Source organism: Mastigoproctus giganteus, chromosome 8, assembly GCF_048544385.1.
Source record: "Mastigoproctus giganteus isolate SK-2022 chromosome 8, ASM4854438v1, whole genome shotgun sequence".
Classification (NCBI taxonomy): Eukaryota; Metazoa; Arthropoda; class Arachnida; order Uropygi; family Thelyphonidae; genus Mastigoproctus; species Mastigoproctus giganteus.
In genome coordinates, this window is record NC_143582.1 from 29,320,038 (window position 1) to 29,332,346 (window position 12,309).

General features: G+C 35.1%; 1 protein-coding gene across 1 annotated transcript in view; it reads left to right on the plus strand.

Moving 5' to 3' along the window:
• The window catches only part of Sod2 (superoxide dismutase 2), a 38,711-nt gene that overhangs the window by 14,011 nt on the left and 12,391 nt on the right, over positions 1–12,309 (plus strand). Inside the window, exons 2-3 of the mRNA XM_090379276.1 lie at positions 4,809–4,853; positions 11,798–11,991. Coding sequence (XP_090235402.1) covers positions 4,819–4,853; positions 11,798–11,991 — 229 coding nt within the window. The 5' untranslated portion in view covers positions 4,809–4,818. The remainder of the gene's footprint in view (positions 1–4,808; positions 4,854–11,797; positions 11,992–12,309) is intronic.

Consider the following 12,309-nt stretch of genomic DNA (forward strand, 5'->3'; position numbering starts at 1 on the left):
CCTTGTAATTCTTGACACCTTGCTTTCCAAGTTACAGCATGTCTCAAATTGAAGCAGTGCAAGAATCACTGTACCTTTTGCCAGCAGTTGTTGTTAATCTATTATATTTTTTTATTCCCCCCTCCCCAAGTTAGCAGATTTCCCACCAACACTTCATCGATATCATCAGCAAACTTGCACCTTCTGTTCAAGTGTATCACATTCCTGTAAAATCAATCTCTTGTTAACAAGCACAGACCATGCTGTGAAAAATTCTACCATGTGAGCTTGAAAAAGTCTCTCCAGGGCCAAATTGATTGGCAAGGTTCTTACATGTACCCCTTCTCTCAGATTTTAAATCAGATAGAAGGGGTACATGATGTAAACTTTTTTTCTAAATTTTACTCACAGTAAAAATTTTTCTTAATTTTTTCTCAGTATTGCCATATATACTTGTTGAGTAAGTCCACAGATCTCCCATTCTTAGTATCATTAGTACCAATGGAAACAACATCACCTTTTGATCGTAAAAGATGATAGCTACTCTACAACATCATCAACTTTTGCCTCCGGTCCTATTCTACCTATCCTTTTTACAAAATATATTTTCTGTTTCCCTGACAGTAGAGTTATTGCTAGTAGCTAGTTTCTGTGGGACCAGTGCATTCTACTGTGTAGGATATTGTGTGATTCTTGGGTGTAGTGTCCAGAATTGTGTTGTGTAGCTGACTGCTTGATGGGTCTCCTCTCTTTTATTCTTTCAAGGGTGTCAGTCTATTTACATAATTACTAAGTTATGTAGTTAGATATTTATAATTTACCTAATTACTCTAGCTAAAGACAAATTCCTGAATATCTATATCTGGAACCATTCTTTTTCAGTTTAAAATTATGTCCCTTGTGTACTCAACGCTTACTTTCAATTACATACATTTCAAGTTCATACATTTCCTTACACCTTTATACATTTCAATTAGTTCATCACACAGATGCTTAGTTCCAGAGACTGTAATATACAGAAATGATTTCATCATCATTGACTCTCCAGATTTATGACTGAGGATCTCAGTTTGACCCCCTTCTGTCTCACTGTCATAGTAGATTTGGTAACATAAGAGTTCCTCTACTTAAACACTTTACCTATCATTTTCTTTTATCAAAAAATAGTAAAACTGTGTTAAAATTAGAATTTTTCAAAATTAAGTGAATTTTTTCTTAATATTTTTAAAGAATAAGGCTGTGATAAACACATGAGAATAGTTCCTGTAACTGTTCAGTTAGCTATTTAAAAAAAAAAAAAAAAAAAAAAAAAATGTACAAGTTTTCATTTTCCAATACAATGCATGCATTGCTTAGGGATGATATCCTTTCTCTCACTTATTACATTATTATAAAGATTTATTGTTTATTACAAATTAATATAATTAATTTATAGTTTATTACAAATTAATATAATTAAAGATTTATTTTCAAATAAAATAAATTTTTTTTTACTCCTAAATCATGAACATTCTAACTTTCTGTTGTAAATTCCTAAGGCCAAAGCTTGTTCCCTTATGACAGCCGAATATCTGCTGGCTTAAAATGGAATTCACAGATAGGAAGTTGCTCAACTGGGTTTTTGGAAACATTACGTTAAATATAACTATATTTGGAAAACTAATTCATCATCCAGTAATACTATTTATAACAAGTTTTTCAAAGTGAATCAGTTTTGCTGAAAAATAAAAAAGTTTGTTTTCAGTACTTCTCAATATCATTGTAGATAAAGAAATAGATATTTTGCAAATCAGTTCTGTCAATTTCATTGTGAGAACTTACCATACACTATTATGAAAGAAGAAAAAATTAATTAATGCACAGTAGTCCTTGGTCAGGATAATTTGTTCGATTTCTGTTTGCACTGACAGATGCACAGGGAAGCATGAAATAGAACAAATAATTCCCAGTCATTCTCACCATTTTAAAAAGTTCGTGTTTATACCCTGGCACAACCACCAGGACAGAGGAGTGTACAATAAATCGAGTATTCAATCATTAATGAATTTGCTACTAACTTCACCACTTGGCTACATCAGGCCTCATTTAGCAGGTGAAAAAAAAAATCACCTGCTAAATTTAGATCTCTTTCTATGCAGTTTTTGAAATTCTGTTGATAGCCAAGTCTGAACAGCAATGTTGTTGTTATAAAAAAAAACAAGGAACTTTGTGAAAGAGGTGCAAAGACTGCTACAGTATTTGTATCATTCTTGAAGAAATCATAATCAGTTGATGTCTAAAAGACAATCTAAACAGAAATCCAAATCCACAGACAAATTTTTTTTTCCTTCTGTTTTTTGAGACCTACTGTTTGCTAAAATAACTTTTTTTTTTTTTTTTTTGCCTGTTTTCCTCTTGACTACAAATGCCATCTCCAGCTTTTTTAAAGTCAAATACTGGCAGCTACATTAGCATTAGTAAAAGAAGCTTATATATTTATCAGCCACAAAAAAAAAACCTTCCCATTCACTCCAAATGTTTGTCTCGTTCTGCCTTGAACTTGTTTAAGTTGTCGACCTCCACTACAATGGATGAAAATTTGTTCCAAGAATCAACTACCTGCTGGCTAAAGGCAAAAATCTGCACATTTATTTTACAACTGTCTTTTCTCAATTTGAATTTTTGTCCTCTCAAGTGGAAAAATCTCACCAGCATTGAGATTGCTCAAACCATTCAAGGCACCTCAATCAGATCACCTCACAAGTGCCTAGTCTCCAGACACTGCAATTTGCAGACCTTAAGTCTTTCTTGGTAACAGCAACCCTTTGTTCCATTCACCAATCTCATTACCCTTCTCTGTACTTGTTCCAGCAGATCTACTTCTTCCTGAAATGAAGCCTCCAGACCTGGATGCAATATTCAGAGTGTGGCCTGACCATTGCCTTATACAGAGGGATAATCACCTCATTATCCCTGCAAGCAAAATTCCTGTATACCATTGATATGACCCCATGAGCTGTCCTGGTAGGCTGGCTGCACTGCTCAGAAAACTTTGTATCTGACTGCACAATTACCCCTAGGTCTTTTTCATTCTCCACTTCCCTCAGTGTAGTACCACATAGTTGGTACATTACTCTGGGGTTACTGCTACCCATATGCAGTACTTTGCATTTGTCAATGTTAAACTTCAGTTGCCACCTATCAGTCCATCTGCCCAAAGCAGCATACTGTCATTAACAACCCTGCCAACCTTTGTATTGTCTGCAAACTTGAATATTAAGCCTTATATACCTTCATCGATATCATTGATAAATATAGAAAACAACAATGGTCCCAACACCAAACCCTGGGGGACTCCACTAGCAACATTAATCCACAAACAAAGAGCAGTGACTATTGATTACCACTCTGTCTTCCACTCAACCATCCCTTTATCCATAGCAGCAACTTGCCCTTAATGCCATACTGCTCCAATTTGAACAGTAATCTTCCATGTGGAACAGTATCAAAAGCTTTCCTAAAATCAAAGTATATGATATCAAAATTATTTTTTGCATCCAGTTCCTTTGTGACCACATCATAGTATCCAATCAGATTGGTCAGGCAAGACTTTCCCTTAACAAACCCATGCTGTCTGATCTATAACTGCAGTCTTGTATAGATGATTCTGTAATGCTTCTTTAACCAGTGACTCCATTATTTCCCCCTGAACTAACAGGTCTGTAATTACTTGTCACCTTTTGACCCCCTTAGTGAATTGGTGACATATTTGCACATCTCCAGTTAATGGGGACTTCCCCTGAATCCAAGGATGCTTTCATAATTATGGCTAAGGGTTTGCTTACTTCCTTTGTCACCTCTTTAAATATAACTGGATAGATCCAATCCACTCCATGTGCCTTTGTTATGTTTAACTTCAACAATTTCTCCTCCTTTGCTCTCAGTTATTGCAAAATCATTTAGCTCCCAGCTAGAGTTTGATAAGCTTGTGGCCCCCACTTCCATTCAGAATTCGTCATGTTTGTTTGTTTGTTTGTGGACTTTATGGTGCAAGGGCAAATTCCTCATGTGCAAATGTAGATGCAAAATACTCATTCAGTTTTTGACCTACCTCAGCAGGTAGCTGAAACAATTGAACCATTGATATCAAGTGCACCAATCTGATTCAACCCCCTTCCTTTTAGAGTTTACATAAGTAAAAAAGTCTTTGCATCCTCTTTCCTCTTTTCATCCTTTGCCTAAGTTTTCTCATAATCTGTCTAATATTCTTGATAAGTGTCTTCAGTCTTTTGTGTCTCAACTAATCTTGTTCCTTTGTATAATTAATGGAAACCAAGGTATTCTAGCAGTCTTGCAAAATCAAAATACCTCTTTTTTTACATTTTGCTTTATCTGTAAATCGCATATACTGCAAGCCACGTAGGCTAAGTGTTTTCAAAAAAAGGAACCGTTCCTAAGATATTTAAGCCGAAACAACCAGTAATCGCTGTTACAAGTTGTTTTGGCTTAAAATGTTTGAATAAATTAAATACATTTTTTTTTTTTTTTTTTTTTTTAACCCTCTCTTTCTCAGCTGATTGAAGTGGAGAGATGTTTAAACTTAAGACTTCTTTTTTTTTTTTTTTTTTTTTAAAGGAAAGTAAGAAGCTCTATTTCCTTGAATCATTTTAACATGCTAAAATATCTGGAGAACATACTTGAAACCTCAGGCATTTTTGCACAATAATTATAAGACACGTGCACAGTGTATAATTTTTTTTTATTAATTATTGATGAATGAATAGTTTGAATAGGCTGTGAAATGCTAGGTTAAGGATTTTTATTTACTTATTTATTTTTTTAATTTCCAGAGATTGTACAATGTTGACAGCAAGAGTTTCTCAGGTATTTGGGAGGTAAGTTTTTTTTTTTTTTTTTTAAAGAGTATTGAAATATAAATGTATATCTTTGTTGTTCATAATAAGATGGTTTAATAACTGAATATACTTACTTTACATCTGAATATACACTGGTTTTCAAAGAAAGTGCATCACCCCTTAAAAATTTGTAATTGTCATCTGAATAATGTAAGTATATGGCAATATTTCTTACAGATTGCATCAGATAAGATTGACACGTGTAGATGATGACGTAATATTGCATCAGCTGTTACTTTCAGCTATATAAGCACGCTCTGCAAGAGTTGCAGGCATTCCTTGCTTGTGTCAGATGGAGAGTTACATGCGGTTGATGCCACAAAGAAAGAGTACTATTCTTGCTTTATGTGAGGGAGGATGTTCTTCCTGTCATATTGCTTATAGAATGTCTTGTAATCAGTCGACAGTGAGTAGATTTCTTTCCAAACTCAAGAATACTGGTTCTGCTGATATGAAAAAAGGAACTGGATGCAAATGAGTCTCTATGCCAAAACAGGACCGCATTTTGAAGCTCTTATGCCTTAAAAACTGTAAAGCTTCTTCGTCTGAGCTGAAAAGAGAATGGGAAGAACATACAGGAGTGGTAGCAAGTGCGGTCAGAAGATGCCTCTTCAAAAATGGACTTGTAGCCCGTCATCCTAAGAAGAAGCCCCTCCTCACACAAAAAATGAGAAAGGCCTGATTAATTATGTCAAATGGACCCCCGAGCAGTGGAAACCAGTTATTTTCTCGGATGAGAAGAAATTCAACCTGCATGGCTCTGATGGGAGACAAATGATTCGCCTTAGACACAGTGAAGAATACCATCTAGACTGTATGGTGTCTACAGTGAAATTCCCTACCAGCCAAATGATACGGGGGTGCATTTCGTATCGCAGAGTAGGTCACCTGCAGTTTATAAAAGGTTCTGTAAAATCCAGTGGATACCTGGCTATATTGGAAGGCAAATTGCTGCCAACAATTAAGAGACCATTTCAACCTGCCAAATAACTGCATCTTTCAGGACTCTGCTCCTTGTCATCGGGCGAAAAGTGTAAGTAGGCACTTCTGTAGTTACTTTAGCTTCATTTCTGTATTAGAGGTTCAACAGTAATGTGTTTACATTTGTTACAGGTAAAAAAATGGTTGGAAGAACGGTCCATTACAACTCTTAGCTGGCCAGGAAACGGTCCGGAACTGATTCCCGTACAGAACTGTTGGCATCATGTGGAATCTGCAGTTGCCAGAAAGAAACCAAAGACCCTTTGTTAACTTCAGGAAGCCATAATTCATGTTTGGAACCACAAACTATCAGTTGATTATCTTCAGAAACTGATCTTGATGCCTTGACGGCATGCTGCTGTCAATAGGTCCAGAGGCAGTTCAACTAAATATTAGTTTGCACCTGGTGAACTTTTCATTTTGTTTTCCATTTAAAATGATAAAATGAAGCAAATTGAGGGCTTCTGATAACATTTCAGCCATAATTGTCATGTTCCCCAAAACCGTTGTATAAAGGTTGTGAATGCTCCTTTTGGAATATTTTGAGACACCTGTCAAATATTACTTAGCTTTGCCTTAACTATTAATAAGTATCTTTTGTTTATATTTCTATTTGTGATGCTAGTCATTAATGTAACATACCATCACAAAAAAGGGTTAGAAATGTGAAATTTCTAGGTGATGCACTTTCTTTGATCACCACTGTAAATGGCCATACACCATATGGTATTGAAATGTACAGGGCTATGTCATTTATCCAAATAGAAATTTTATCCAGAAACAATTTCAGTAATTTAAATTTCGAAGTCCATTTCATGGCCATTTTACTTTATTAATGCAGTGCAACCGTAATATATGAGGGGTTTATCAGAAAGTTCATGCCCTTACCTAGAAATAATAGCCCTGGGAAGGTGAGACTTCACACGAACTTTAATCCTTTTCTGTGTACTCTCCACGTATACTAACACATTTTTCCCATCTGTGGATCAGGTGTTTAATGCCTTGATCATAGAAGTCTGAACTTTTTGTCTGAAACCACGATTCCACTTCGTTGATGACTTCTTAAGTCTCCAGATCATACCGGTACACCCAGCATTTGTCACCAACCGATCAGAAAAGTTCTCAACATCTGCATTACTCAAATCTAACAGTTGGCTAGAACATTGCATTCGACATTGCTTCTGCAAATGCATCAGCAATCTTGGAACCCATTGTGCGGAGACCTTAGATATGTGCAGATGGTCATGTAAAATGCTGTGGGGAGACCCATAGCTAATTCCCGCTGCATTTGCGATGAAATGAATTGTTACATGTCTGTCACTCAGCACCAGCTGCTCAACCTTTGCAAACTTCTCACTGTCTGTGGATGTTTATGGTCTTCCTTCTCTTGGCTTGTCAAAGACACTTGTATGACTGCACTGGAACTCCCGTTTCCACTTTTTTACATTTTCATAGGATGGACAATTCTGCCCATACACAGCTTTTATTTCTTCCTCAATTTCCTGAGCTTTCTTGCCCTGCAAATGCAGGAACTTGATTACTGCTTGATACTCCACTTTGTCAACCATAGCCTCCTTCCTCAGATTCTGGATTCCACCTCTGGTGTATGATCACCTATGGGAATGAAATGAAATTTCACATGTTAGTTATTGAATACGTAGACAACTTATATTAAAAACTGCATCTTCCTACTGATGTTTTATGTAGGTAAGGGTATGAACTTTTTGATGCCCCCTCGTACTGTGCCTTGTTATACTGCAGTTTTGGGTATTATAATGCAAGTGGAGTCATATCTTCCAAGAGGGATGTAAAAAAAAAATGAAGTTTATGGAAAAACACAAATTTCACAATATATACTAGCAGAAGCAAACTCTGTATCTCACAGAGAATAGCTAGCTATTGCAGTGGCTTCCAAAGTGCAGATCACTGAACTATTGTATTCTCTTCTGCAGTGTATTCCCCAAATTAGTTGATTAACATTTTATGCCCAACAGTAGTTATCTGAGAGTTATCATTGTAGAATGTTCAATTTCTCCTTATTGAAAGTTTGAGATGCGATAAAAAAAATACATCAGTAAAATGTTAATTGCAGATGGATGCTTGCAAAACTAAACATTTTCTCTGAGAGGGGAGCCTCTATTTGTCAATTGTGTAGTGTATTCAGTTATAAATTTTTGTAAGCAACAGCATGTGATATTCTTTTCAAGGATGAAATCACATTTTGAATGGCAAAAACTACCAAAGGCATAATGCAAAGTGTGCATGAATTGACAAACAGTTTGTTTATTTTTATAAGTTCCTGCTACTGACAGCATTTAGTGTTCTCCACAATTATACTGCATTACTGTAAATTCTCTTGTAGTTTTTAAAACCCTGAGTAGTTTTTTTTGATTTGGTAGTTGTTGGCGCATCGGCTTCTGTGGCCATATTGCACCTCCCAAGGTTTTTGCAGTACTTTGATCCAAGCCCGAGGCGGGAATCGAACCCGCGACCTTTGGGTTGCCGGGCAGGTACTTTACCCACTCGGCTAGCCCGGTCGGCCCCCTGAGTAGTACATCCCTAGTGAAGTTGGGGGAGGGATATATAGGTCTGAACCAGATTGTTTTGGGTGTAATTGTACCAGCTGTCCTTTGTATATCAAGAAACTAATTAAAATATTTCCCTGGAAAAAGTGTCTTATTTTAAATCTATTTTTTTTTTTTATGAGAACCCCAAACACGAAAGGTATCAAAACCTATAGTACTTAGTACCGTGCATGGGTTGAAGGAGAAGTATGGGGAGAGGGGGGATGCCAGAAACTTTGCTCTAGAGACTAAACATGGGTTTCACCACTTCAAGCCTCCAATAAGCAAAGTGGTGGTATTTCACCGGTTGATGAAAGTCATCTACCACCTGAATTTTACTTAGCATTTATAACTGCTTCACTTTGATTTTGTAGCAAGTGCACATGAATTTGATCTATAGGGATCCCTCATTATCTGAAGGTATTTGGTTCAAAAAAATTCCACATAAAAGGGGGACCAAATTTTCATAACGTGTATTATATACTTGTACATAGTAAAAAATGGATTGAAGGAACTGAAAAATGAGACAATTATTTCATTAGACGTTTTTTATTATAATATGTTGAACAATGTAAGGTGAAGTTTATTGAAGTTATGCTGTTTTTCAGTTTTATGAATAAAGAATGAATCTAGAGTTGTTTTTTTTTTATTATTTTTTCAGATACAATTGTGTCATACCATTTAATTATGTCTATAACTTTGCACTTAACTTTTGCTGCGTGATCACGAAGAGGGTTGTTCTCACAAAAATATTCAAGTGCTTGGTCAATTTTTTGAAGGGCTTTCTTTAATTTTTTAATTCTTGTAACTGTGGGGACTCAGATAATGAATACTCATATACCAAGGATCCCCTGTATAACAGATTCCAACAAATTTGGTTTAGCACTGCACAGATGAGGAAGTAAGCACTGAGGTAATAAATAATAGACTGGTTTAGAAAATCTTCCTGCATACCACCAGGTAGCATATGTGCATCATAGGGTTTCAATATCAAAATCCATTCTTATTCTATTCTATGAGGGTTGACAATACCTGATATAATAGACTAACTTCATAAGAATCTGCAGATAAAGGAATCACTAGATGGCAGTGATCACAATGTACCAATGTGGGATTTACTTAAAGATGTAACCACCATCAGGGGTTAAGGAAAGGGTTTTTGCTTTTGTAAAAGTGACTACAGCAGTCTGACAGTTTTTAAATTCTATACAGTGGGACCAACTGGTGATGTTACCAACAGCATATTCTAAATGGGAAGCATTCAAGGAATTAATCTTGGAAGTTACTAGTATTTTCATGCCAACTAAGAAATACTGTTCAAGGTTTAGGCCTAAATGGATGTAAGATGAACTGAGACTCGTGGCAAAGAAGAAAAATGCAATGAGATGCATATAAATTATCAGGCAACACGAAGCCTATGGTAGATGTAAGCTAGTCTGTAATCAAGTTACAAAGGAGGTTAGGCAGACGAAGGCAGATTATGAGAAATCTTTGGCAAAGGATGCAAAGAAAAACAGCAAAGACTTCTTTACATATGTAAACTCTAAAAGGAAGGAGATGAATCAGATTGGTCCACTTGACATTGACGGTTTTCGACTGTGGATGATCCTGCACAGTTTGCTGACAAACTGAATGATTATTTTGCATCTACATTCACACATGAGGAATTCTGTAGGGAAGTGGAGGCCAGAAGTTTATCAAACTCCAACAGGGAACTAATTTATTTTGTAATAACTGAGAACAAAGGAGGAGAAATTGTTGAAGTTAAATATGAGAGACACTAGAGGTGGATGGGATCTATCCAGTTATATTAAAGGAGGCTGCAAAGGAAGTATGCCAACCCTTAGCCATAATTATGAGCATCCTTGGATTCAGGGAGTTCCCCACAGACTAGAGATGTACAAATGTATCCCCTATTCACTAAGGGGGATCAAAGGGTGATACGAGTAATTGCAGACCTGTTAGTTAACTTCTGTTCTGAGAAAAATAATGGAGTCACTGGTTAAAGAAGCATTGTAGGATTATCTAGACAAGACTGCAGTTATAGGTCAGACAGCATGGGTTTGTTAAGTGGAACAACCAATTTGATTGGATACTATGATGTGGTCACAAAGGAACTAGATGCAAAAAATAATTTTGATATCATATGCCAGTTAGTCCCTGACTTACGTAACTTCAGACTTACGTAAATTTTTTTTCCATAAAATCATAAAGATACTTTCTGTATAATATTTAAGAGTGAAGTTGAATGAAGGAACAATAAGTATAAGTTTTTATTTTCATTCCCATACAAACTATGTTAGTTAATAACCTGCAGCCTAACTAGAAACTAGGTATATAACTAGAGTTAACATTTTCATTTTCCGCTTTAAAAATTTGGCTCATTTTAAGTTACCTTAGGTTTGTTTTAAGTTAAAACAAACAAACTTCTGGACAAACAAATGGATGGGCGAAATGGGATTTTTTTTTTTTTTTTTTTTAATAAGCTTGCTTTCTTGCATCATATGCCTCTGCTAATGCATATAAGTTTTAATCGGCTGATTTAAAATTTGCCAACTGTACAGCCATCTGACAGAGATCACATTTTAAATCAGTTCTGCATAAACAATATTTTGCATTTGCCTGATTTGTCATAAATTGAAGTCAAAAATGCTTTTTTTTTCCCTTCTTAACTGTATTCTTTTTTTATTTTCCAAACTTATCTTATGTGTACTTGTGAGGGTGTTTTTTTTTTTATTTGCCACTACCTTGTTTATAGATTGTACGTATAATGTTCCTCAGATATATGAAAATAATTTCGTAAAACTTTTAATTTTTAGTAGGATGAAAATATTGTGTATGTAAAAGGAAACCAGTCTGTGTACTTAATGAAAAGCAAAATTAATACAAACAGTTTTCATATTTTATATTCTTTTGTTTTTCTTTCTCTCCCTCTTTCAAGGGAGAGCTACTTAAAACTATAAGCCTAGTGAACAAACATACATTCTTTGGCAGAAAATCAAAAAAAAAAAAACACTGCCTTTAATTTTAGGAATTCTCTGATATTTCTTTCAGATTTAGATTTGAGGAATATAGCTAAATCTCAATGGAAAAATAAATGAGATTGGTAGGATAAGCTGTATCAAGATTGAGGGGAGAAAAATATTAACAATCCTTTATACTCTTATGTTTAGCATATAAAATGGAGTATTTAGATGCCTATGACAAGGATTTGGATTCATAACACTCTTGGATTGCAGAATAGTGCTACAACATGCTAAGCAGCTGATCAAATGATTTGATTTAAGAATCTAGATTTACAAAAAAATTTGTGCATTTCTATGATTTATTTTTCTGATATTGTTTTTATTATTGAATGACTTAATTTGAAATTTTTAGTACACGCCTTTTGGCTCCATTTCTTTGTTCCTGTCATCAGAAGCATACTTTACCAGATCTTCCATATGATTACAATGCTCTGGAACCTACAATTTCAGCTGAAATAATGAAACTTCATCATCAGAAACATCATGCTGCATATGTGAACAACCTTAATATTGCAGAAGAGAAATTGTTGGATGCACAAGCAAAAAGTAAGATGATTAGCATTAAAATAATTTAGTTATTAATCAATTTATAAAATGTAGAAATTTCAGAAATCATTTTTATCTTGAATTTCTGTAAAATGTGTAAGCATTTTCAGAAAGGAAAGTTCTTGGAGTTAACTTGCTTGGTGTAAATTTTTTCCTGCATATACAGGAAAGTCTCATAATTCTAACTTTTTTTGGAAATTTTATCTCAGAAAATATTTGAAATTAAGGTCCTGCACTTCAGGACTAATTTCATGTGTTGTTGCAAATTATTTACAGCCACACGAAATAATGAAACTTCATCAGACACATCATACTGTA